The sequence below is a fragment of the Meles meles genome, chromosome 3, assembly GCF_922984935.1.
Source record: "Meles meles chromosome 3, mMelMel3.1 paternal haplotype, whole genome shotgun sequence".
In the NCBI taxonomy this organism is placed as follows: Eukaryota; Metazoa; Chordata; class Mammalia; order Carnivora; family Mustelidae; genus Meles; species Meles meles.
The window spans coordinates 154,468,724-154,496,576 of NC_060068.1; the positions used below are offsets into that span (position 1 = coordinate 154,468,724).

Genomic DNA, 27,853 nt, shown 5'->3' on the forward strand with positions numbered 1-27,853 from the left:
ATGGTTATGATTTAAGAGGTGCAATTCAAGATAAGGATAAAAAGATCTAAAAATGGGTATGATAGGGGCGCCTGGGTGGCTCAGTGGTTTAAGCCTCTGCCTTCGGCTCAGGTCATGATCTCAGGGTCCTGGGATCGAGCCCCGCATCGGGCTCTCTGCTCAGTGGGGAGCCTGTTTCTCCCTCTCTCTCTGCCTGCCTCTCTGCCTACTTGTGACCTCTCTCTCTGTCAAATAAATAAATAAAATATTTAAAAAAAAATGGGTATGATATAGCAGCAATGGCCACAGTCACCAAATTGTGGAAAGAACCAAGATGCCCTTCAACGGATGAATAGATAAAGAAAGATTGGTCCATATACACTATGGAGTATTATGCCTCCATCAGAAAGGATGAATACCCAACTTTTGTGTCAACATGGACGTAACTGGAAGAGATTATGCTGAGTGAAATAAGTCTAGCAGAGAGAGTCTATTATCATATGGTTTCACTTATTTGTGGAGCATAAGAAATAAAACAGAGGACATGCGGAGATGGAGAGGAGAAGGGATTTGAGGGAAATTGGAAGGGGAGATAAACCATGAGAGACTATGGACTCTGAAAAACAACCTGAGGATTTTGAAGGGGCGGGGGGCGGTGGGAAGTTGGGTTAGCCGGTGGTGGGTATTACAGAGGGCACGTATTGCATGGAGCACTGGGTGTGGTACATAAACAATGAATTCTGGTACACTGAAAAGAAATTTAAAAAATAAAAATTTTGGGGGCACCTGGGTGGCTCAGTGGGTTAAAGCCTCTGCCTTCGGCTCAGGTCATGATCCCAGGGTCTTGGGATCGAGCCCCGCATCGGGCTCTCTGCTCAGTGGAGAGCCTGCTTCCCTTCCTCTCTCTCTCTGCCTGCCTCTCTGCCTACTTGTGCTCTCTGTCTGTCAAATAAATAAAATCTAAAAAAATAAAAAAATAAAATAAAAATTTTTGGTTTGGGGCGGTTGCAGCGTTCACTCGTGTGTTGTGGCCCCGCCTCCCAGATTTGGCGTTCTACACTGAAGTCATCATGAACTTTTTCCAACTCCTGAGGAAAAAGAAGGAACTTATTCCCTTGGTGCTGATCATGACCACAGCAGCGGGTGGAGCTTTGGCTTTTGCTGTATATTCCCTTCAAAAAACTGATGTGATCATTGATCGGAAAAGAAATACAGAACCTTGGGAAACTGTGGATCCTAGTGTACCTAGAAAGCTTCTAACAATCAACCAAGAATGGAAACCCATTGAAGAATTGCAGAAAGTCAGAAAAGCCACCAAATGACCAGCTTTTGCTTCTTTCTTCCAAAAGATACTCTATGAATCTAGTGGAAACATTGCTGCACAAACTAGATGATGGATACCAGTGTGCGGAAATGCTTCTGCTACATTTTTAGGGCTTGACTACATTTTTGGATTCTGGATAGGATTTACAAAGGTAGTATAGCAGTAGCCACATATTTCAAAAATAAGTTTGTGCTTATTTTCTTGCTGTAAATTTAATTTGCATATTGAGATTTTTATGTTTATGATGTCTGAATGTTTTCCTAAAAGTGTATAAAGATTTATAACCTAAATTGTCTATAATAAAATACTACTTGTGCGAGATTTTTTAAAGATACATATTTAAATGAAGGAGAATGTCCTTTTATGGGAGAAAAACAACATTTTGCAGCATAGAGCTTCATTTTTAAAATAATACACAGTGCAGGGCACCTGGGTAGCTCAGTGGGTTAAGCCTCTGCCTTGGCTCTACCATGACTCAGGTCATGATCTCAAGGTCCTGGGATCAAGGCCTGCATCAGTCTCTCTGCTCAGCAGGGAGCCTGCTTCCCCCTCTCTCTCTGCCTGACTCTCTGCCTACTTATGATTTCTCTGTCAAATAAATAAATAAAATCTAAAAAAAAAAAAAAAAATTTTTTTTTTAAAAATGGGTATGATACAAAAGGCCAGGAGTTTACCATCTCTCTCATGTCTTTCTCAAAAGCAACTTCTAAAGACAATCCACCACCACATATTACAGAAGAATTATTTTTTTGCAAAATAATAATCAAAATAAGTGTTACTTCCAAGTTATTTGAGACAAAGAATATTCTTCTAAGTCTTATATGAAAACAAAGTGGCTTCGCGGTCACAGAGAAATAAGCCAGGGACGCCATAACCTTCTTTTTGAGAAATGTTATTTCGTAAGCAATGTCCCATGTCCTTAAATATCTATGATTCATGAAACAGATCAAAACTTACCGAGGTGCCCTAATATAGTTAACGTCTGTATGTAAGCAGCCATAGCGGATTGGGAAGAGGTAGTGCAACACGTGAGCTGGGAAGAGGCTTACCTGTGGCGCCTTTTGTTACAACACAGACTGCAGGTGTTGGGGCAGGATCTACCCCAGTCCTACTGAATCCATCTCCAGATTACAAAGCTAAGCAGACATATTTTTTAATTGTACCAAAGGCGATTCTTACATTCAGACTAAGAACCACTGGGTTAAAAAAAAAAAAGTTACTTTAAAAATATTTTTCCAGGGGTGCTTGGGTGGCTCAGTTGGTTGAGCGTCTGCCTTCAGCTCAGGTCATGATCTCAGGGTCCTGGGATCGAGCCCCACATTGGGCTCCCTGCTCGGTGGAGAGCCTGCTTCTCCCTCTCCCTCTGCCTGCTGCTCTGCCTACTTGTGCGCTCTCTCTCTCTCTCTCTCTCTGTCAAATAAATTAAAAAATAAAAATCTTTTAAAAAATAAAAATATAGATATATATTTTTTCCAGGGGCACCTGGGTGGCTCAGTGGATTAAAGCCTCTGGCTTCGGCTCAGGTCATGGTCCCAGGGTCCTGGAATCAAGCCCCACATCAGGCTCTCTGTTCAGCAGAGAGCCAGTTTCCCCCTCTCTCTCTGCCTACTTGTGATCTCTGTGTGTCAAATAAAAAAATAAAATCTTTAAAATTAATTTTAAATCCATTAATTTCAGTAATACTTATTGAAACATTTAGCCAGTCAAATATTGACTGGCTTGGCTGCTTTCTGCCTAAGTAGATAGTCTCTCTAAAAGGCCACAGTGGTTTGCAAGTTTCTGAGCAATAAAATAATCAAATTGTAATTCAGGACAGAAAATAAATAAAAATAAAAATAAAAAAAACTAATGATGTACTATTTGTTGGCTAACGGGACATTAAAAAAAAGAAAAAAGAAAAAATACACTGAAATAATGCAAATGAATAAAAATTGAAATCTTTGAGTTTAAAAAAAAAAAATTGTATTCAGGAAACCCCAGATGGAGTTCTGCCCACTGGGTGGTTTATTCTCCCTCATTTAGGAATGAGTATTATTAGTTGCAATGTGACTCAAGTTACAAATAGTTTAATCTTAAAGCAGTGAGGAAAAGGGACTGAACAGAAGATCCTAAAGGCAAAGAGACAAGCTAAATGGTTTCAGGAAAAGTTTAAGTGGGAGAAACTAAAAGTCTGAGTTTGATCTTAGAAGTTGAATTCAGAACACTGTTGGAGCTTAAATGTGAACATGTTTCATGAGTCATTAGAAAGCTGGATATTTAGTTCAAAGGAGATGGGGCAAAGCTTCTAGCTACTCTCAGCAAATAGGAGTCATAAGGACAAGATATAGGAAACTCCACCCAGGTCAAACATGCAATGACAATGGCAAGCAAGGACAGATCCTCAGGAATGCATATGGTTGGGGAAATGTGAGAAGATATGAAGTATAAAACAGACTTTAGCAGAAATGTGATCAGGGATCTGCTGGCTTTATTCATTTCTGTATCCCCAACACCTGGAAAGTACCAGACTCATAAAAAGTACTAAATAAATATCTATTGAATAAACAAAGAGAGAGGCAGCAAACCAATAGTATAAACAAATGGCAGAAAAAGAGTTCCAAGAAAGAAGAAATCAACGCTGTCCAATATTGTATTGCAGAGGTACAGAATGAGAACAGAAAAAGGGCCTTTGGATTTGGATATTTTGATTTTGTCAGTGAGGATCTCTGGGAGGGCAGTTTCAGTGAAATTGTTAAGAGCAAAAACTGACCAAGAGATTTCCAGAGAAAATGTGGTGACAAGGCAGAGGTGGCAATACAGATAGAAGAGGAAATTGGACAGTAGCTTGGAGGAAAAAACTGAATTAAAGGAAGATTTTAGTATGTTTGCAAGCTTAAAGCCAAGAGTCAACAGAAAGGAAAAGGCTGAAAACACCAAAGGAAATAAAAGGCACAAAAGATTAGTGGTGATGAGATGAAGCATGGGAGAAAAAAGGCGAGGAAGTCAAGGAAAAGAGGGACAATTCTGATATATCCCAAACTATAAAAATATAACTAGCATTCCGATATATAAAACAATCTCCTATAATTTTGCTTAGCATTACCCTAAACTGATTGCCTGAAGGAACTACATTTAGTTTCTGAATCAACAAAGAATGACTAGGTCCTAACTCTAACCAACCATAAAAATAAGATTCCTTCAAAGGCCAGAAATATTTGAACTGAATATTGACACATAGGCTAAACACTGCTATGCAAATAATCTAAAATAAGTCATGATAATTTGTCTGTCTAGATCCCACAACATTCACATTCAAGACGGTAACAGCAGATTTTCCTTGCCTATGATCCCTGACTCCAGAAGGCTGCCAATATCCCACTTATCAAATACAAGTAGGAGAAAAGTTTTCACTCAGAACCTAAAAAAACATCCTAAGGTTGCCGCCCACCTCCTACTATTACAACACAGTCTAGGGTCCCTGGATGGCTCAAACAGTTAAGCACAGCTCATGTCGTAATCCCAGAAGCCTGGGATCGAGTCTTGAATCGGGCTCCTGCTTAGCAGGGAGTCTGCTTCTCCCTCTGCACCTTCCCCTGCTTGTGCTGTCTCTCTCTCACTCTCTCTTTCTCAAATAAATAAATGAAATCTTTAAAAAAAAAAAAAACAGTCTAAAAACTGAAGGATTCCATTCAAGGCCAGTATAATTTATCCAAATCTAAGAAGGCCTCTGCAAAGCCACATTCACAACATTTCCAAGTTTCCAAACTGTTTGCTTTACCCACCATCTCTGTCCTAGGCCTGGAAATGCTGATTACAGTATATATCCAAAAGAGAAACAGAAGGAGAATTGGAATAGGCATAAGGAATCTCCCGCTCCTGTTTTATCTACCTTCCAAAGTTTTAGTTAATCCATTAACAATGCTAGTAAATTTTGAATTATCAATTAGTGCACACTTTAAAATTAAGGCTGTTATTGGAACATTCATCAACAGCCTTGCTTTGTACATTATTTTATCAGCACATTCTTTTACTATGTTTACAAAAAAAGGCACACCCATGAAAAGACTTAAACTACTTTCTTTCAAAAGACTCAATGCAGGGGCACCTGGGTGGCTCAGTGCGTTAAAGCCTCTGCCTTCGGCTCAGGTCGTGATCCCAGGGTCCACATCGGCTCTCTGCTCAGCAGGGAGCCTGCTTCCTCCTCTCTCTCTCTGCCTGCCTCTCTGCCTACTTGTGATCTCTGTCTGTCAAATAAGTAAATAATATCTTAAAAAAAAAAAACTCAATGCATACAATCTTATAAAACAAACAAACAAACAAAAACAAAAAATAGGGGCACCTGGTTGACTCAGTTAAGTGACTTTTTTTTTAAGATTTTATTTATTTATGTGACAGACAGAGATCACAAGTAGGCAGAGAGAGGCAGGCAGAGATGGGGAAAGCAGGCTCCCCGCTGAGCAGAGAGCACGATGTGGGGCTCGATCCCAGAACCCTGAGATCATGACCTGAGCTGAAGGCAGAGGCTTTTTAACGCACGGAGCCACCCAAGCACCCCAAGTGACTGACTCTTAATTTCAGCTCTGGTCATAATCTCAGGGTTCTGGGATTGGGCCCCACACTGGGCTCCCTGCTTGGCAGGGAACCTTCTCCCTCTCTCTCTGCCTCCCACCCCCGGCTCATGCTTGCTTGCTCTCTCTCAAACATACTCTCTCCCTTTGTCCTAAATAAATAAGTAAAATCTTAAAAAAAGAAAAAAAAAGAAAAGAAAAAGAAGTAAAAGAAAACAAACAAAAAAACATACACACCCAGAAAAGTGTTATTCAGTCTCCTGAAATGCTTGAATCACAGCCAGGAAAGACTAAAGTTTACAAACAAGCTTCAGAGCCCATACCCAAGCACAGCTTGGTAAGTGAGAAAAGTGCACAGCTGCGCTTTGGGTTCACTCACACATCAGCTCTATGTGAAAGGTCTGGTCTTCTTTATCAACTTCCTATTCTAGGCAAGTTGAATTCTGGATCATCTGAAATCTAACCCTGTAAATTGTGCCTTTGTTCCTGCCATTTACTCTTCATAGACAGGACGTGCAACAAAATGTAACCCTCTATAAGGCTCATTCAAACTCCATGCCCTTCAGAAAGCTGCTCTTCTGTGTACTGATCTCTAGAGTTGATCTCATCAGCCTCATCTTTCCACTTACCTCTAACAGGAAGACTCAGCCATGCACTAATCACATGACATGTCACCTCCATGACATGCACTTGCATACATCAGAGCCTTCACTACAGCAATTTTCTGCCTGCTCACAACACCCCTCTTTTTTTCCATTCTCTCTTTCCCAGCCTCTTGTCAGCCTTGCAGACCTGTATTAATCAGCTCAGGCTACCACAACAAAATAGCACAAACTAGCCAGTTAATCATCAGAAATTTATTTTCTCACAGCTCTGAAGGCCAGAAGTCCAAGATCAAGGTAATTTGGTTTCTGCTGAGAGTTTTCTTCCTGGCTTGTAGACGTCCACCTTCTTGCTTTGTTCTATGCAGACCTGGCTCTTTGGTGTCTCTCTTCCTATAAGCACACTGAATCTTATGTGATCAGGGTCTAATTTAACCTTCATTATTTCCAAAGAGTCTCAAGTCCAAATGCAGTCACACTGAGGGTTAGGGCTTCAACACATGAATTTTGAGGGCACACAAAAATTCACTCACAATATTCTCACATTTCATGATCAACCTAAATTTATCCATATGTGCTTGAAAAGAAAATAGCAAATAAGGGTTCTATATATGTTCAGTAGAGAAAACATACGCATTCCTGTTGTTCACTACAATAGTCTTACTGTTTGTCTTAAGGATTTCTGCAACTCCATTATGAGTGTAGATTTGTCTATGCCTCATTATTTCTGTCAATTTTTTTTGCTTAATAAATATTTGTCAATTTTTGCTTTAAATATTTGTGTTAGATTCAGAGATTAAGAAATGCCAAATTTTCCTGGAAGATAAATTGTTCCCTTTAGCATTAAGTAATGACACTCATTTGGCTGATTTGACTAATAATGACTTAAAGATTATTTTGTCTTAAGTCAATTTTGTAAGATTAATCAGTTATCTTTTGGTTAGTATTTTCCTGCTATTTTTTATTCCTCTTCCTTTCAAACTTTCTGGTCATTACATTTTAGGTGTATCACCCATAAACAGAATGTTTCTGAATATTTAAATCTACTCCGAGAATTTTAAGTGGCAAGTTGAGTCCACTCAACATCTACTGCGAATACTGATATTCGTGCCTACCACCTTATTTTTCTATCTCTGTTTACCAAGATTTTCCTCAACATCTTTTTTCTCCTTTCTTGTCTTTTACGAGAATGATTGAGTCTTCTTCAGTGGCAGATTAAGAGTATTGAAGTGGAAGTGGTGCGCACAGTAAGGGGTTGCATTTTCTGTAAAGAACCTTAAAACAGGGCACCTGGGTGGCTCAGTTGGTTAAGTGTCTGCCTTTGGCTCAGGTTATGATCTGAGTCCCCAGATGGAGCCCTGGTCAGGCTCCCTTCTTAGCAGAAGGGAGAGAGAAAAGGTTCTCCCTCTGCCCTTCACCCTGTTTGTGCGCTTTCTCTCTCCCTCTCTCTCAAATAAATAAAAATCTTAAAAAATAAAGGCGGGGGGGGGGGCGCCTGGGTGGTTCAGTGTGTTAAAGCCTCTGCCTTCCACTCAGGTCATGATCGCAGCATCCTGGGATCAAGCCCTGCCTCAAGCTCTCTGCTTGGTGGGGAACCTACTTATTCCCCTTCTCTGCCTGCCTTTCTGCCTACTTGTGATCTCTCTCTGTCAAATAAATAAATAAAATCAAATAAACAAATAAAATAAATAAATAAAATTTCGGGCTTACCCCGAAAAGAGGTATTTTTTAAAAGCCACTAGAATGGATATCAGAATTTTACAAAATAGAGGAATGGCATGTCTGGGTGATGGACATTGGGGAGGGTATGTGTCGTGCTGAGTACTGTGTATTGTGTAAAAAAAAAATTTGTTTTTTATTGATTTTTACTATGATTAGTGCTGAATTTTGATAATATATATGTTAGCTTTAAAGTGGCATATTTTTATTCCTTCAATAAACATTGTATTCTACCTGAAGTTAATTTACAGAACTCCCAGTTAGACAGTCTGCACTGCATACATGCACAGACATACTCTGATATGTATGTTTACAGATAATGTTTTGAGTGGTTCAGAATCATTCAAACTTACTTCAAGGGTAGTTTCATATCTCTAATCCTTGTTGTACTATATGTTTCTGCATTTAAACAGCAGATCCAAAATAAACTGATATATTAAAGAAACAATACTTGATAACAATACTGTTATTCTTCGAGAAAAAAACAAAAGATGGGAGACTAGGTTGGCAGAAGAATTCAAAAGGGAACGTTTGAACACCTGAATTATTTTCACCAACAACATTCTAAAGCAGATCATTTGATGACAATATTTACCATAATCTGCCATTTTTTTATTTTTATGAAAAATATATATATATATTTTAGTGAAGAGGTATTTTTTTTTAAAGATTTATTTATTTATTTATTTGACAGAGAGAGAGAGAGAGATCACAAGTAGGCAGAGAAGGCAAAGAGAGATGGGGAAGCAGGCTCCCTGCTGAGCAGAGAGCCTGATGCGGGGCTGGATCCTAGGACCCTGAGATCATGACCTCAGCCAAAGGCAGAGAGAGGCCCAACATACTGAGCCACCCAGGTGGGCTTACCCCGAAAAGAGGTATTTTTTAAAAGCCACTAGAATGGATATCAAAATTTTACAAAAATAGAGGAATGGCATGTCTGGGTGATGGACATTGGGGAGGGTATGTGTCGTGCTGAGTACTGTGTATTGTGTAAGACTGATGAATCACTGACCTGTACCCCTGAAAAAAATAATATATTATATGTTAATAATAATTTAAAATAAATAAAATTTAAAAATTAAAAAAAGAAATGGTCAACACTGCAGTTTCAGGAATCCATTATGAAACAAGATTTTTTTTTTTTAATATTTTATTTATTTGACAGAGAGAGATTACAAGTAGGCAGAGAGGCAGGCAGAGAGAGAGGAGGAAGCAGGCTCCCTGCGGAGCAGAGAGCCCGATGCGGGGCTCGATCCCAGGACCCTGAGACCATGACCTGAGCCGAAGGCAGAGGCTTTAACCCACTGAGCCACCCAGGCGCCCCAGAAACAAGATTTTTTTTTTTAAGATTTAATTTATTTACTTGAGAGGGACAGTGATCAAGAGAGAGCACAAGCCAGGGGGAGAGGCAAAAGGGGAAGCAGACTCCCCACTGAGCAGGGAGCCCATGCAGGGCTCAACCCCTGAACGCTGGGATCATGACTTGAGCTGAAGGCAGACGATTAACTGACTGAGTCACTCAGGCGCCCCATGAAACAAGATCATTCTTCTTCTTTTGTTTGTTTGTTTGTTTTTCAAATAAGGTGAAGCACCTTTTTTTTTTTTTTTTTTTAATTTGAGAGAGAGAGAAGTCACAAGTAGACTGAGAGGCAGGCAGAGAGAGAGGGGGAAGGAGGCTCCCTGCTGAGCAGAGAGCCTGATGCGGGGCTCGATCCCAGGACCCTGAGATCATGACCTGGGCCTAAGGCAGAGGTTTAACCCACTGAGCCACCCAGGTGCCCCTGTTTGTTTGTTTTTTAATAACATCTTGAAACAAGATTTTTTAATGAAATACCAAATTTATCCTTATGTGCCTCTTTTTTTAAATTCACATACACATGCACACACACATACACATGTGTATATATATGTATATACACACACACATCTCAGGTTTCAACTGAAAAAAATTTTTCAAAATTAAAATTAAAAGCTTTCTTTGATTTGTCGCCTCCTCTGATTTCCCCCATCTCACTTCTCCATGAGAGACTGCAGACTCTGAGAAACAAACTGAGGGTTTTGGAGGGGAGAAGAGTGGGGGGTTGGGTGAGCCTGGTGGTGGGTATTAAGGAAGGCACGTATTACATGGAGCACTGGGTGTGGTGCGTAAACAATGAATTTTGGAACATTGAAAAAAAAATAAAATAAAATAACTTTTTCAATAAATAAATAAAATGAAAGCTTTCTTTGATCTGGGACCCCCAGGTGGCTCAGTTGGTTCAGAGTCCCACTCTTAGTTTCTGCTCAGGTCATGGTATCAGGGTGGTGAGATAGAGCCTTCCGTTGGACTCCATCCTCGGCATGGCATCAGCTTGAGATTCTTCCTGCCTCCCTCTGTTCCTCCCCTTTTCACATGCTCTCCTCTCTCTCTGTCTCTCTCTAAAATAAATTAAAAAATCTTTAAAAAGCTTTCTTTACCTATGAATTAACAGATCGATAAATTTGGTATACTGGTACTGAACAAGACTATGCAAAGAATGCCTGTTTTGTAAAGTCACTGACAGATTTGCAAAAGCTGTTTCTTTTCTGATCATTATTTGTTTCATCTCAATTATTACAGAAAATAATGTATCACAGAGGAGAGTGGTATTAAAAAATTATCTTCTCCTAGTGTGAAATACACAAAGCATACCAATGGTTTTCTTTTACTATTTTGAGGTTCTACAATTTATTTCTATTCTTTGGGCAATTACTCTTAAAATTATAACTTTCATACTTAAACTAATTTGAAGTTAATTAATAGCTCTAGCCTCCTTCCAAATAATAGAAGGACTTCCAACTGAATGAACTGATTCCACTCTCCTATATTTCACATTATTGATCACGGTAATTTTCGATCCACTTTGTTTTTAAATCGCCCTAAATCAAGGCAACTGGGTGGCTCATTCAGTTAAGCAGCTGCTTTAGGCACAGGTCATGATTTCATGGGTCCTGGGATGAAACCCCACATGCGGCTCCCTGCTCAGCCAGGAGTCTGCTTCTCCCTCTGCCCCTCCCCCCATTCATGTGCACGAGCTCGTTCCCTCTCTCAAATAGATAAAATATTTTTTAAAAAATCACCCTAAATTTATTAATTACTAATACTTATAGTAATGCTTGTAGTAATGCTTATAGTAATGCTCAATACTTATGTAGATTTAACAAAATGTCTGTCAACTCCTTTTAAGACATTGCTTCCTACTGCCCATTTATTATTTGAGTTATATTTCCTTGTTCCTGAAGTATATCCTTTAGAGTTCTTTCAACAAGGGCTATCAGTAGTAAGCTCAAAATTGTTCTTTATTTGCTCTCACTCGTAAATAACAGCAGGGAACTGATCCCTACACTACTCCAGTGAACTGTTCCATTACTACTGATACACTTACCTCCTCCTCCTCTGAATCACCATCATCATCATCTTCTTCTTCTACTTCTTCATAAAGAGGTGGAGGTAAAGGACCAAGGATATCTTCCTCGATATGATTACTTGGCTCTTCCATCATTTTAAGGGGCAAAGGAGGGCCAATTAACTCATCATCAGAAGAACCAGAACTCTCTTCACTCTCACTGCTGCTTGTATCCCTGAAAATACAGAAACAGAAACTCTTTGCCTCTGCTGCAACGAAGAACACACTCTAGAGATGGTACAGATTTCCCAGGAAACCTGCTTCTCCTTTTAACATCTGGGTTGTTTTAATTAATTAAATATGTGTAATTCGTTAAATTTATAATTCAAGCATTAAATGTGTAACTCAGATGTTCTTTTATCTTAAGAAAGTTTCTTTTATTTACTTATCTTAACCTAAACGAAAAGTTACAGCAATTACATGTTAGAGGCCCATTAGGGCCTCCTCACTCATAAAGAGCCAGCAGAACAACTGGAATGTAGAAGAAAAACTACAAAATACTACATCCATTAGAAAGAAAACCACGTGATAACCAATGCTTCTGCTCACTATATCTCAATCCAATCACTGTTTACCACAGGAGCACATAAAGTCAGCCATGTAAGAAAGTTAATATTACTCCCAAAACGTTTTAATATATTTTCTGAAACACAAATTATTTCTCAGTTTTAATTCAAGTTTGCTGAGTTGCTAAAAATTTCTATGTAGCATCCTTGGATTCTAAAACTATCTTACTGTAGAGGGTATTATACTGATTCTCAACTGTTTTTCTACCCAGCACATCTGTAAACTGTTACACACTGGGGCACCTGGGTGGCTCAGTGGATTAAAGCCTCTGCCTTCGGCTCAGGTCATGATCCCAGGGTCCTGGGATCGAGCCCCACATTGGGCTCTCTGCTCCGCGGGGATCCTGCTTCCTCCTCTCTCTCTGCCTGCCTCTCTGCCTAGTTGTGATTTCTCTCTGTCAAATAAATAAAATATTAAAAAAAAAAAAACTGTTACACACTTCCTCTAAAGTCTCTATCACACTCCTCTAGGCATTCTGAAAGTCACCACCATCCACCATCCCTCCTACACAACCCCAAAGAGTTGAGAATTACGTTCCTAATTACAACAATTAACATATCAAATATTTTACAAAATTCAAAGTATTATTGCCATCTACTAGAATATTTCTCTTATGTAAGCTCCATGAAAGCAAAAATTTCTCTCTGTTGTGTTCACTGCTGTCTCTAGCACCTAAATAATGTCTGACATATAACAGGCACCCAATATCCACGGATACTCATCTAAGTTCACTACTGAAAGGAATACATATATACATGTTATCCATATACAAAGGTTACTACCTTTGTTTGGAGCAAGCAAACCTCCACAAAGAGAATTTCTCTTTGTTTTTGCAATGGTTTAACTCACTGTGCTCCAGCCCCACAGGCTTTCTTGCAAACTAAACAGGTTAAGCTTGGTCCAGCATGAGTGTCTTTGAACTTGCAGTCCCTTCTACTGGAACTGATTGTTAAGTGGCCTCTTTCTCTTCATTCACATCTCCTCAAAGAGGCCTTATGTGCCCACTTTCTGCTTTCTCATACACAGCCCTATCAGTCACTATTGTCTTCATTACCTTACTTGGGTTATTTTTATCATACACCTCACTAAATTATCTTATATAATTGGCTACTTAGTTGTTTATAATCTGTTATCCATCTCCTCAGATACCCCACAACAATATGAGCTCAGAGATCTCATCTGACTTGCTAATTACTGTAGCCCCAATGCCTAAAGTAGCACCTAACCCACAGCCGACGTTCAATAAATAACAGTTGAATGACTGAATAGATTTCTATTGGAGTAGTCACACTCCAAAATTTTCTCCCTTGTCATTAAATCACAAATTCCCAACTATACTAGTTTAGAAATCACATCTTCTTAATGCAGAATTATTCGGAGCACAGAGAGTTCTAAACTAAAATGCTAATCTTAGCACCGATGCTTTAAATGACTTAACTAGTTCAGAAGCACTGAATTGAGAACTCAACGAATCCAAGCTGATTTCTTTTTTTTTCCTTTTCTTCTTTTCTTTCATTTTATTCTTTTTCAGTGTTCCAAAATTCATTGTTTATGCGCCACACCCAGTGCTCCATGTAACACCCAGTGCTCTCCATAATACCCACCATCCAAACTGATTTCATGATGGATTAGACAATCCTAACACTGACACGAAACTGGATGGAATGTATCTGCTTCTATGCAGCTTCTAGTTCCATTTCTGTCTTTTTGCTTCTAATATACATAAGCCAAGAAAATAAACAATTTTTAACACAGTTTCAATTTCTGAAAAACAAAGTCCATGAAATTATGCCCAAAAATGTCCATGACAGAAAACAGAACACATTCCATGTTTAAAATACGCCTTAATTAAATGTGCTATCAAAATATGAACCAGAGCCTGAGAAACAATATGTATCTGAAGAAAAAACAGAGGTCTCAAAACCTAATATTTCTCTCAGCTGACTTTTTATTTTTTTAAGATTTTGTTTATTTACCTGAGAGAGAGAGAGAGAAAGCACAAGCAGGGGGAGCATCCATGGGAGAGGGACAAACAGACTCCCCACTGAGCAGGGAGCCTGACGTGGGGCTCGATCTCAGGACCGCAGGTTCACAAACTGAACCAAAGGCAGATGCTAAAATGACTGAGCTGCCCAGGTGCTCCTCAGTTGACTTTTTGAAAGAGAGTTTAGCTAAGCATAAATATGTAATTGTACAATTTAATATAGGAACTAAATTCAGGAATAAAATTCATTGTTTTTGGTATTAATTTCTTTTTTTTTAAATTTTATTCATTTAACAGAGAGAGAGAGCACAAGCAAGTGGAGCAGCAGGCAAAGGGAGAGGGAGAAGCAGGCTCCCCACTGAGCTGGGAGCCTAAGTTGGTGCTTGATCCCAGGACCATAGGATCATGACCTGAGCCCAAGGCAGACACCCAACCAACTGAGCTATGCAGGCGCCCCCGGTACTAATTTCTTTAGAGGAAATGCAAATGTCTAAACAATTCCTACTTTACAGATTTGGAGTATATGAATACTTCTCTCCCATCCTGTAGCTATATTTCGTAGAATAAATGACATATTTCTTTCCAGCATTTGATGTTTAAATGTACTTCCATCCGTACAGTATTTCTTTAAATCCAAGAAAAGTAGTAGTTTTAGATAGCTTCCTCTAAACCAAATTTTAACAACACCATAGATATTTTAAAAAATTATTTGTATGTTTTGTGGGGGTGCCTTGCTGCCTCAGTTGGTGGGGCATGCAACTCTCAACCTCAGGGTTGTGGGTTCAAGCCCCACACTGGGTGCAGAGATTACTTAAGAAAATAAAATCTCAAAAAAATTTAATTGTGTGCTCTGTGAAAGACTCTTAATATATCACAAAGGAAAAATACTAACCTGAAATTTGTTTAAAATATATAGGACTGGGGTGCCTGGATGGCTCAGTGGGTTAAAGCCTCTGCCTTCAGCTCAGGTCATGATCCCAGAGTCCTGGGATTGAGCCCCACATCGGGCTCTCTGCTCCGAGGGGAGCCTGCTTCCTCCTCTCTCTCTGCCTGCCTCTCTGCCTACTTGTGATCTCTCTCTATCAAATAAATTTTAAAAATCTTAAAAAAAAAAAAAATATATATATATATATATATGTATATATATATATATATATATATATATATATATATATATATATAGGACTGAATGAAACACACCAAGAGAGCAGAAGAGGAATTCCAGAACCAAATTCAAATTATCATAAGAAATAATTTGTAAATAACAAGTATGCATTTAAAGATAGTGAAGAAGATGGCCACCATGTAATGACTGCTGAACATACATAATATAAAAGAGAAAACTACTCTGGAATCATACTTCACATTACACACTGGAATCACCAAGATAAGCCAAAGCCACACACCCCCCAAAAAAGGTGGAACCCTACCTCATACCATATGCAAAATTAACTCAAAATGAATCAATGACCAAAATATAAGAGCTAAAACCATAAATCTCTTCAAGTGCCTGGGTGGCTCAATCAAATAAAGCATCCGCCAGGAGTCACAACCCCAGGGTGCTGGGATCAAGCACCACACTGGGCTCTCTCCTCAGCAGGGAGTCTGCTTCTCCCTCTACCTGCTTGTGCTCCCCGCCACCCCATCAAATAAATAAAATCTTTAAAAATTTTACATCGGGCTCTCTGCTCCGTGGGGAGCCTGCTTCCTCCTCTCTCTGCCTGCCTCTCTGCCTGCTTGTGATCTCTATCTCTGTCAAATAAATAAATAAATCTTTAAAAAAAAAAAAATTTTTAAAAATAGGGGCGCCTGGGTGGCTCAGTGGATTAAGCCTTTGCCTTTGGCTCGGGTCATGATATCGGGGTTCTGGGATCAAGCTCTACATCAGGCTCTCTGCTCGGCAGGGAGCCTGCTTCCTCCTCTCTCTCTGCCTGCCTCTGTGCCTACTTGTGATCTCTATCAAATAAATAAATAAAATCTTTTTAGAAAAATTAAAAAATAAATAAAACCATAAAACTCTTAAAAGAAAACAAGGGGAAATCTTCATAATCTATACTTTGGCAATGGATTCTCAGGGTGGTACAAAAAGGATAAGCAACAAAAAGAAAAAATATGTAAGTTGGACTTCATCAAAATTAAAAACTTTAATACACCAAAGTACATTATTAAGAAAGTGAAAAGACAGTGGTGCTGGCTGGCTCAGTTGGTAGAGAATGTGACTCCTCCTCTTGGGGGTGTGAGTTCAAGCTCCACATGCGGCAGAGGGTTTACTTTAAAAAAATATTTAAGAAAGTGAAAAGCCCAGGGTGCTCAGTCAGTTAAGTCTCTGCCTTTGGCTCAGGTCATGATCCCAGGGTCCTGGGATTGAGCCCCGCATCAAGGCTCTCTGCTCGACAGGAAGACTGCTTCTCCCTTTCCCACTCCCCTTGCCTGTGTTCCCTCTCTCACTGTGTCTCCCTCTGCCAAATAAATATTTTTTAAAATAAAAAAAAAATAAATCAAAACCACAAGAAAAAAATGTATAGCCTTAAGGCAATTAAAACAATGCAAAAATTACAAAACTTCAAAATGCCTCAATGAAGAAAAAAGTGAATTAATAGTTTTCTCCTGCCTGTATTTTTTACTGCTTTTTTTTTCCTGAGATATGAAAGACACTGGCAAAGGGGCCTTTAAAAGTCCGTAACTGGGGTGCCTGGGTGGCTCAGTGGATTAAAGCCTCTTCCTTTGGCTCAGGTCATGATCCCAGGGTCCTGGGATCGAGCCCCACATCGGGCTCTCTGCTCAGCAGGGAGTCTACTTTGCTCTCTCTCTGCCTGCCTCTCTGTCTACTTGTGATCACTGTCTGTCAAATAAATAAATAAAATCTTTTAAATAAATAAATAAATAAATAAAAATAAATAAATAAAAGTCCTTAACTAGGGATGCCTGGGTGGCTCAGTCGGTTAAGCCTCAGGTCATGATCCCAGGGTCCTAAGATGGAATACTGAAACAGGCTCCTTGCTCAGTGGGGAGACTGCTTCTCTTTCTGCCCCTCCCCTTCTCAGTTCCAGGGGGGTGGGAGGGACACTCTCTCTTTCTCTCTCTGACAAATAAATAAATAAAATCTTTTAAACAAAAGTCCTTAACATGTACTTTCTTTAACCCCCTGAGCTACCCAGGCGCCCTACATGTACTTTCTTATTTATTTAAAAATGTGTATTGGTTTACAAAATTTCAAGAGAATTCTTTTTAATTATGGGCTTTCTCCCCCCAAGGAAAAGGTCATCACCTCCTTTCTCAGGACCAATGAAGACTGCTTCCCATTGTGCCAATGCATAGTAATTGTGGTGACCAACAAGAGAAGCCACCATTCGCTTCATAATCTCTGAAAAAACTAAAATCTGATAGTGTTTACTTGCTGAACTCTAATTAGAACTAAAAACCTTTAAAAATAAAAAAATCAGTTTCTTAGAACAAAATCAGTCTTTATCCTCTTTTTTTCTTTGCAAAACTACCAGTTTCAATTATCTGAGATTAAACACCTAAATGGGAATGATAGTTTAATGGAATCTTTTTGAGAAAGTCAAGCACCTGGAAGACGATTTAGAGCCATCTCTGACTACGTGTGACCCTGAAGATGTTGGTTCAATATCTTCATTTTGCCTTCTTAATTCTTTCTCTCTGTTCATTTCTTCCTCTTTTTCTCTTGCTTCTGTAAAGATTTAAAAAAAAATTGCAATAGTTACAATTTCAAAATTTGTCAGGATCAATAAAGGCTAAAAATTAATATAGTCAAAGTGATGTAATTGAGAGTAGTACCAGTAACAGCAAAAACCTAAGTACCCAAATTGGGAAAATAACTGAACGACTGTGTATCAACATAAAATCCTGCCAACAGGGACATATGGGTGGCTCAGTCGGTTGAGCATGTACCTTTGGCTAGGGGGCATGATCTCAGAGGCTTAGGAGCGAGTCCCCAGTCAGGCTCCCTGCTCAGGAGTGAGTCTGCTTCTCCCTCTCCTTGCCATTCCCCCTCCTTGTGCTCTGTATCTCTCTGACAAATATATAAAATCTTTTAAAAAATTAATTAATTTAATACAACCAGTAAAAATAGTGATGGAAAATACACAAATCTGGGAAAATAGTAACAGATATGCTAAGCAAAATTAGCATGTGAATATTATACAAATGACACGGCACTATCTAACAGGGCACCTGACTGGCTCAGTCCCTAAAGCACGTGACACTTGACTTCAGGGTTATGGGTTTGAGCCCCGCATGGGGTAGACAGATTACTTAAAAATAAAATCTTAGGGGCTCCCGGGTGGCTCAGTGGGTTGGGCCTCTGCCTTCGGCTTGGGTCATGATCCCAAGGTCCTGGGATCAAGCCCCGCATCTGGCTCTCTGCTCAGTGGGGAGTCTGCTTCCCCCTCAACCCCTCTTCTGCCTGCCTCTCTGCCTACTTGTGAACTCTGTCTGTCAAATAAATAAATAAAATCTTAAAAAATAAATAAAAATTTAAAAAAAAAATAAAAAGAGGGGCGCCTGGGTGTCTCAGTCAGTTAAGCCTCTGCCTTTGACTCAGGTCGTGATATCAGCACCCTGGGATCAAGTCCTGAGTCGGGCTCCCTGCTCAACAGGGAGTCTGCTTCTCCCTCTCCCAGCCCCCGCCTATGGTCTCTCTTGCTCTCTTTCTCAAATAAATAAATAAAATATTTAAATTAATTAATGGATTAATTAATTAAAATAAAAAGATGTGGAAGGTGACATGTAAAAAAGTAACTGTCCAAAGGTAAGATTTTAGGTAACTTCACTTTTTGTTTTTAATATATTTTAAACTATAAACTCAGAATTTTGTTCATTTCTAATGTTCCCCACTGGATTTGTAGTAAGGGACTTCCCACAAAAATCTTGAGAAAATTTCAGATTTCTAGAGTTATTTACCTTGGAAAGACAAAAAAAATTATCCAAAGAAATTTGATCTTTTTCCTCTGATAATGTCACTCTACAATTGGAGGGCACACAGGAAGGAACTGAATTACATAAATTGTTCTCAACTGCCACCATCCTCAATGGCCTGGGATAATCTTTAACATTTTTTTCTTTTCTTCTTTTTTTTAAGATTTTATTTATTTATTTGACAGACAGAGATCACAAGTAGGCGGAGAGACAGGCAGAGAGAGAGGAGGAAGCAGGCTCACTGCTGAGCAGAGAGCCCGATGTGGGGCTCGGCCTGAGCCGAAGGCAGGGGCTTTAACCCGCTGAGCCACCCAGGCGCCCCTAACATTTTTTTCTTAATAATGAAAAAACAATACACCTAAAGTTAAACAGTATCACAAGGCACTTATTAATTGGAATGTTGTACTCTTTAGGGTCTTTTGTTGATAGGATATGGAGGATAAGAAGAAGATAAAAATACATACATGGACAAGTAACAAGATAGCCTTTTATTTCAAACAGGGAAGATAAAACTACAGGATAAGGAAAGGTAAACACTATAGCTCTACCTCATGTTGATATTTTTTGTGCTCACCACTGGGCTAAGGTGGGTGAGTTAGGTAATTCTGCACTCTGATGCTGAGGTTGAAAAGAAAGAAAGAAAGAAAATGTCTAAATAGAAGAGTAGGCCTGCATGGCCCCTACCGTCATCCTGCTTCGCCAGACAATCCCTCCATACCCTCCATGGTGAGAGGGGAGAGCTTGGGGCGGGGGGGGGGGGGGGGGGGGGGAGGGTGTGAAACCACACTTTGATACTTCGATCCTAGGCTCTGGTCTTGGGGCATTTCTGACCTTAATCAGTAAACAATACCTAGATGTACATTATTAGCCTCCTATACAGCAGCCATTTCTTCCTTTTCCTCTTGCTAAGAAAAACCACAACTTTCTCCAGGTAAGAGGAAGCAGGTGCTTCAGCAGATGCTGGGCCCCTCCAGATGCCCAGAGGGGTAAAGCTTGATTCCAAGTCAACTGTATTGCTCTTGCCAGTGGCTGTTTTTTGGAACTAACGTTCCACACTAACACCAGCCAATAAGATATGAGAAATCAGCTGAAGGAACATTTGAGAAAGGTTTTCTTACTTCTAAAAAAATATATATATAAAACAGTATCCTTTCAGCCTTCAGAGGTGGTCACCTGCACGTAAAAAATTTCACTTACAATTTTGGGTGATGAGGGCAGTCAGCTTAAAACAAGCCAATACCCTAAAACTGGCAAAGCAGAAAAAAGGGGGAGGGAACTTAATGTTCCTCATGCCAGGACTCAGAAGATGGAAGAGCCCCATTCCGGAGTTGTTTTCATGTGTAACACTAAATTTTTCCTATTTGAACCATTTTTAATTAGGTCTTCTATGACTTCTTTGCAAGTAACCACCTTATAATAACAACCTTAGTTTAACAAATACTACAGCAGCTAATACTTACAAGGCATTTACTATGTATCAGGTTGTTGTTTTTTTTAAGATTTTATTTACTTACTTATTTATTTATTTATTTATTTGTCAGAGAGAGAGAGCGTGCGCGCACGCACTAGCAGGCAGAGGCAGAGAGAGAAGCAGGCTCCCTGCCCAGCAAGGAGCCCGATGCGGGACTCGATCCCAGGACTCTGGGATCATGACCTGAGCCCAAGGCAGTGGCTTAACCCACTAAGCTACCCAGGTGTCCCTATCAGGTATTTTTTTAAAAGACTGTCTATAAATTAACTCCTTTAATCATCACAACTGCTGAAGCAGATACTATTTTTTTAGCTTGAGGTTTAATTGGTAAAATTGTAAAATATTTGAAGTGCACAATGTGCTGATTTAATATACATTACATTATGAGAAGATTCTTGCCACGGAGTCATGAACATACCCATCACCCATACACTCACCCTTTTTTTTTTAAGTGAAAACATTTAAGTTCTACTCTCTTACCAAATTTCAGTTACACAATACAATTGATGTAGGTACTATTATTCTCACTCGTTTGAGAAATCTATGCCATAGAAAAGTTAAGTAACACAGCTATGAAATCCCTGAGCACTGAACTGACACTCTACAACTTGATCTTTCCAAGATGTGACCAGACTTCCTTGGAGACTAAAATTACCCAGTGAGCACCATTTCCCTTATATAATAGTTTGCCGGCCTTTCTCTCCAAAGCCCAGCCCTTTACTGCATGCTTGCAGCCAGACTATCTGGAAACTGAGCCACCTACCTGTCCAACTAGTGTTCCTCACCGGAGGATAAATACTCGTAACTACTTGCCCCCAGTAAAGCATCTAATTTTTTTTTTTAAGACTTTATTTGTCAGAGAGAGAAAGCAAGCACAAGCAGGGGGAGCTGCAGACAGAGGGAGAAGCAGGCAGGGGAGAAGCAGGCTCCCACTAAGCAAGGATCCCATTGCTGGACTTGATCCCAGGACCCTGGGATCATGCACTAAGCAGAAGGCAGAGGCTTAACTGACTGAGCCACGCAGGCATCCCCAAGCATCTGATTTTTTAATTAAAAATTTTTATTTTTTTTATTTTTTTTTAAGATTTTATTTATTTGTCAGAGAAAGAGCACAAGCAGGGGGAGAGGCAGGCAAAGGGAGAAGTGGGCTCTCCACTGAGCAAGGAGCCTGATGTGGGACTCGATCCCAGGACCCTGAGATCATGACCTGAGCCGACGGCAGAGGCTTAACCAACTGAGCCACCCAGGCGTCCCAAAATTTTTATTTTTTTTTAAACACTAACCAGAGGGCGCCTGGGTGGCTCAGTAGGTTAAATAAAGCCTCTGCCTTCGGCTCAGGTCATAGTCTCAGGGTCCTGGGATCGAGTCCCGCATCAGGCTCTCTGCTCAGCGGGAAGCCTGCTTCCTCCTCTCTCTCTGCCTGCCTCTCCGCCTACTTGTGATCTCTCTCTGTCAAATAAATAAATTAAAAAATTTTTTAAAAATACATTCAAAAATAAATAAATAAATAAACACTAACCAGAATCTTCTAATCAGAGTTTCCTGCCATCACCTGCTGTTTCATTAAAGCAAGTGATAGAGATAAAAAGCAGGATTAAGACATTTTAGAGGGAAAAAAAATTTCTTCCTCATTGTTGACTGAGGACAAAAACCAAAACCAAACAGAATTCAACAGTCTGTAGCTCCCTGACAAAGGGTATTATTTCATGCATTTTCATCAAATGTGGAACCAAGTACACTGGCAGCACTGTAAAAATGCTCTGTATCTTCCCCTTAACCAAAGTAAATTAACCTACTATCCAAAACCTAATTTTATTCTTCCAAACACCTCATTTTATTGTTCTACTTTCAAACAGTTAGCAATTTTTGGATAGCCATTTCTGCAAAAGCTTCTCCACGTGTATGCAATTTTTGTCTAGGTAGCGGCAAACTATGCAAAAGTACCATCTCTCATCTGGGCTCATTCACACAAATTGCAGAGTCAAAGGAATATAATTTGGCACATAAAAATCTCAGAACCAATCACTATAGCAATCACTTAACTTAAAGAAATGAGACTTGAAATAAAATGTAAAGGAAATAAAATTACTGTAAATATAAACTAGAATAAATGTTTTCTCATTCATAATACTCTTTTTACCCATGGGACTTAATCTTGCTAAATGTTTTTGTTACTCTAACTTAAAACAATTCACTAGCCTACCAATTTCATGTAAATCTAAATTCTAAATATTTAATGCCGGGGCACTGGGTGGCTCAGTGGGTTAAGCCTCTGTCTTTGGCTCAAGTCATGGTCTCAGGGTCCCGGAATTGAGCCCCACATCGGACTCTCTGCTCAGCGGGGAGCCTTCTTCCCTCCCTCTCTCTGCCTGCCTCCGTGCCTACTGTGATCTCTGTCAAATAAATAAATAAAATCTTTAAAAAATAAAATAAAATAGGGGCGTCTGGGTGGCTCAGTGGGTTAAAGCCTCTGCTTTCGGCTCAGGTCATGATCCCAGCGTCCTGGAAATGAGCCCCGCATCGGGCTCTCTGCTCAGTGGGGAGCCTGGTTCCTTCTCTCTCTCTGCCTGCTGCTCTGCCTACTTGTGATCTCTGTCTGTCAAATAAATAAAAATCTTTTAAAAAAATAAACAAAATAAAATAAAATAAAATAAATATTTAATGCCAAAATACCAGGAAATTTAAAAATCAGAAGATTTTAAGTACATTAATTACATTTCTCCATGAAAATTTCAGGGATATACTGTTATGTACTAAGTTTTACTAGGATTATACTTAAACAGTATAAAAGTGAAAACAAGGTTCTTATCCTCAATATGTGAAAAATATTAGGAAAAAATTTATAGTGTTCTTTGAAGTGTTATGGAAATAAAGGCAGGGAACAATTATTACGTCCAGACACATTTTCAAAAAATTCCTAGAAAAAGTAAAATATGTGTGAGGCCTTAAAGGATAAGGTAGGATTTAACCAGGTAGGAAGACCATTTCAGGTACACACACACACACACACAACTCTTTAAGCTTTTCTAATTTCTAAAATCTCTGGGATAGGTTTTCTTTTCAGGATCACTTGAAATCATATTCAAATCCTATTTTAACTGTTTTGTCAAAGATGTTGTTTCCTATCTTACCACAGCTAAGGTTCATAAATCCATCTAAAGCACAGGCATACCTAGGGACACCTGGGTGGCTCAGTCAGTTAAGCCTCTGTCTTTGGCTCAGGTCAGGATCTCAGGGTCCTGGGATTGAGTCCTAGGGGAGTGTGGTGGGGGGAGAGACAGCGGCCACCACCCCCAGGGTCCCCATTCAGCAGAATTCTGCTTCTCCCACTCCCTCTGCCCCTCCCCCTTGCACACACTCACTCATCTGCTCTTTCTCTTTAATAATTTTTAATAAATAAAATACACGTACACCCAAAATAAGCATTTGAATAAATTTTTCTTCCCCATTTATCTCCTCATAGTATTATAGCTCAAGAAAGGACCTATGTCTTTCATATGTCCTAGACATACTTACTAGAGCTTTCAGAAAAATAAAATACTTTAGAGGCCCCTGGGTGGCTCAGTTAAGTGTCTGCCTTCAGCTCAGGTCAGGATGCCAGAGTCCCAGAATCAAGTCCTGTTTCAGGCTCCCTGCTCAGCAGAGAGCCTGTTTCTCCCTCTGCCCCTCACCCCACTCATGCTAGCTTGTGCTCCCTTGTGCTCTCTCTTTCTTTCTCAAATAAATAATAAAATTAAAAAAAAAAAAAAAAGAAGGGGGCGCCTGGGTGGCTCAGTGGGTTAAAGCCTCTGCCTTTGGCTCAGGTCATGATCCCAGGGTCCTGGGATTGAGCCCCGCATTGGGTTCTCTGCTCCGCAGGGAGCCTGCTTCCTCCTCTCTCTCTGCCTGCCTCTCTGCCTCTCTCTGTCAAATAAATTAATAAATCTTAAAAAAAAAGAAAGAAAATGAAAACATTTCAAAAAACCAATTATACCATTATTTCCTGACATTTAACATAATGCATACTTTATTGAGGTTTTATAGTAATTCATCCTTTTTATGAGAGCATTTACCAACCAAAACAGTTCGTATTCATATACAAAGACAAACTTGCTATTAAAAGAGACCATGGGGCGGGAGAAGGAGGGATGATCCACATTTCTTACTTTCCTCAAGTCTCATGTCAATGCCCTCAGAAAGACTCCAATACAACCATGAGATAAATAATGCCCATATCTCAATTTTTGAACTTTCAAGAAAAACAAGTGAAACTTTGGATTCATTTAGATCAGGGGTAAAAATAGTGGTCCAAGTTCAAAGATATAATACTAAATCAAGAAAGGTCAACATGGGCGCCTGGGTGGCTCAGTCGGGTGAGCGACTGCCCTTGGCTCAGGTCATTATCCTGGAGTCCTGGGTTCGAGTCCCACATCCGGCTCCCAGCTCCACAGGGAGTCGGCTTCTCCCTCTGACCTTCTACCCTCTCATGCTCTCTCTTACTCACTCTCTCTCTCTCAAAATTAATTTTAAAAATCTTAAAAAAAAAAACAAAGAAAGAAAGTTCAACATATTTAATTCATCCACAAATATCACTGGAGAACTTGGTCTTCTGATGATTTTTCAAATTTTAAAAATCTAGTAACTGTTCACTGTAATTCCCCTTAGGTGCTAAATGCACACATGCTTTACTAAGAAAAACTATAGGAGTTAAAAGTGATTGTTTTCAAAGTACTTTACTGTTTAAAAGGTACTATGGCCAACATCTTAATCCCTTCAAGAAACTTGTAAGGGATCCCTTACTATCACTTCCACCTAACAGATGAGGAAATTAAGGATCTGAAATTTGAAAAACCCACCAACATTATCTCTAGTAGGATGTGCAGTTGACCCTCAAACCCAGGTCCTCCAACTCCAAATCCCAAGCTCTAACACAATGGGTGGGGCCATTTTAAAACATCCTGAAAAGAAGCAGAATTTTTTTTTTAAAGATTTATCTATTTAGGGGCGCCTGGGTGGCTCAGCAGGTTAAAGCCTCTGCCTTCGGCTCAGATCATGATTCCAGGATCCTGGGATCGATCCCCACATGGGGCTCTCTGCTCAGCAGGGAGCCTGCTTCCTCCTCTCTCTCTGCCTGCCTCTCTGCCTACTTGTGATCTCTCTCTGTCAAATAAATAATAAAATCTTTTTAAAAAAGATTTATCTATTTATTTGACAGAGAGAGATCACTAGTAGGCATAGAGGCAGGTGGGGGCGGGGGAAGCAGGCTCCTTGATGAGCAGAGAGCCCAATGAAGGGCTCGATCCCAGGATCCTGAGATCATGACCTGAGTCGAAGGCAGAGACTTAACCCTCTCAGCCACCCTGGTGCCCCCAGAATTTATTTTTTAAAAGGCAGTATTAGAGTTCTAAATTCAATCTTCTCAAGTATATATCAAGAACTTATCTTCCAAGGCGTGGTACAGGGAACTATAAAACTTACGTAGGTGAACAGACAATCCCTGTTCTAAGTATTTTGTTATCACAAGCTGCAAGAGGTAAATACAAGGGAGCTATACTCTAATAGCATTAAGCATTAACTAAAATGCGTAATTTAAAAATTAGGTAGTTAAAGAATTTATAAATATGCCTCAAGTAGTGGTATGTCTGTACATTTTTTCTGATATTATTTAATATTTTTAAGTGTGGTAGAGGTGTTTCAGTTAAGTTTTTTAAAAGATCAGTATCTCTTAAAGACACATAATAAGTATTTATGGATGTGGGGCACCTGGGTAACTCAGCGGGTTAAAGCCTCTGCCTCAGCTCAGGTCATGGTCCCAGGGTCCTGGGATCAAGCCCCACATCGGGCTCTCTGCTTGGCAGGGAGCCTGCATCCTCCTCTCTCTCTGCCTGCCTCTCTGCCTATTTGTGATCATTGTCTGTCAAATAAATAAAATCTTTTAAAAAAAATACATTTTAAAGTATTTATGGGTGAAATAATGTGTCTCAGATTTGTATCAAAATAATCTGAGAGGGGAAGAAAATGGAAATAACACCAGCTGTGCATCATTATAGTTCTTAAATCTGTGTGATAGAGGAGTTCATTACTATACTTCTGTATGTGCTTGAAATGTGCTATTAATGACAGTTCTTTTTAAAAAATAGTAGGTGGGCTTCTTGCCACAAAAAAAACTCATTCTTCCAAAGACCAAAAAACTTCACAACAAGCTCATTTTCCAAATATTAGATATTAGTGCTATATAGTTTATCATTTTAAAACCAAAAAGGACAGGGCGCCTGGGTGGCTCAGTGGTTTAAGCCGCTGCCTTCGGCTCAGGTCATGATCTCAGGGTCCTGGGATCGAGTCCCACATCGGGCTCTCTGCTCGGCAGGGAGCCTGCTTCCCTCTCACTCTCTCTGCCTGCCTCTCTGCCTACTTGTATCTCTCTCTGTCAAATAAATAAATAAAATCTTTAAAAAAAATAAAAAATAAATAAAAAATAAATAAAACCAAAAAGGACAATTGCCAGAATATTCACTTAAATTTTTCCAGAAGTCCTGTCTCTGATTTCTAGCCCCTTTTGCACTATCAAGATACATCCATCCTTTCAATGTAAGAATGATCTGAGTCTTATCCAAAGAAATCAGTAGAGTGGCGCCAGGGTGGCTCAGTCGGTTAAGCCTCTGCCTTCCATTCAGGTCATGATCCCAGGGTCCTAGGATTGAGTCCCACATTGGGATCTCTGCTCAGTGGGGAGCCTGCATCTCTTTCTCCCTCTGCCTGCCACTCCCCCCACTTGTGCGCTTTCTCTTATGTATATCTCCTATTTGGGTGGCTCAGTTGATTAGGCGACTGCCTTTGGCTCACACCATGATCATGGAGACCCGCATCGGGCTCCCTGCTTGGCAGGGAGTCTGCTTCTCCCTCAGACCCTCCCTCTTCTCATACTCTCTCTCAAATAAATAAATAAAATCTTTTGAAAAAATTAAGAATTAAATAAAATCTTTTAAAAAGCCAAAGGGAAAAAAAAAAGAAAACCAAAGAACAAAAAACAAAGAAAGCAGTAGAGGAGTCAGTCTAGTTGGAAGACCCTAAGGTGGTACCCAGAATTGCCAACCACCTGCTATCACACCACACAGTCTGGAAATTAAGGCCTTCGTTACATGTCTGATACAACTCATTAGTGCAAGGGTTCAACAGGAGCAGCCACATTCACTGTATGTCTCAATTTTCTATACTGTCTGAGTCAACAGTCAGTGGTGTACACAGCTCTCAGAGCCACCTCTCGCCCAGCCTTCCAAATACTGGTTCCGCTGTAAGCAGGAAAAGAAAAAAATGAAAT

The 27,853-nt window shown here is 39.8% G+C and overlaps 2 protein-coding genes across 2 annotated transcripts in view; one reads left to right on the plus strand and one right to left on the minus strand.

Annotated features, from left to right (window-relative positions):
• The window catches only part of WDR70 (WD repeat domain 70), a 322,684-nt gene that overhangs the window by 291,739 nt on the left and 3,092 nt on the right, over positions 1–27,853 (minus strand). Inside the window, exons 4-5 of the mRNA XM_046000609.1 lie at positions 17,718–17,838; positions 11,576–11,771 (exon numbers count right to left, since the gene is read on the minus strand). Of these exons, the coding sequence (XP_045856565.1) occupies positions 11,576–11,771; positions 17,718–17,838 (317 nt within the window). The remainder of the gene's footprint in view (positions 1–11,575; positions 11,772–17,717; positions 17,839–27,853) is intronic.
• LOC123938861 (normal mucosa of esophagus-specific gene 1 protein-like) lies at positions 985–1,674 on the plus strand. Its single transcript, XM_046000610.1, has one exon. The coding sequence runs from the start codon at positions 1,050–1,052 to the stop codon at positions 1,299–1,301; it is 252 nt and encodes an 83-aa protein (XP_045856566.1). The 5' UTR covers positions 985–1,049; the 3' UTR covers positions 1,302–1,674.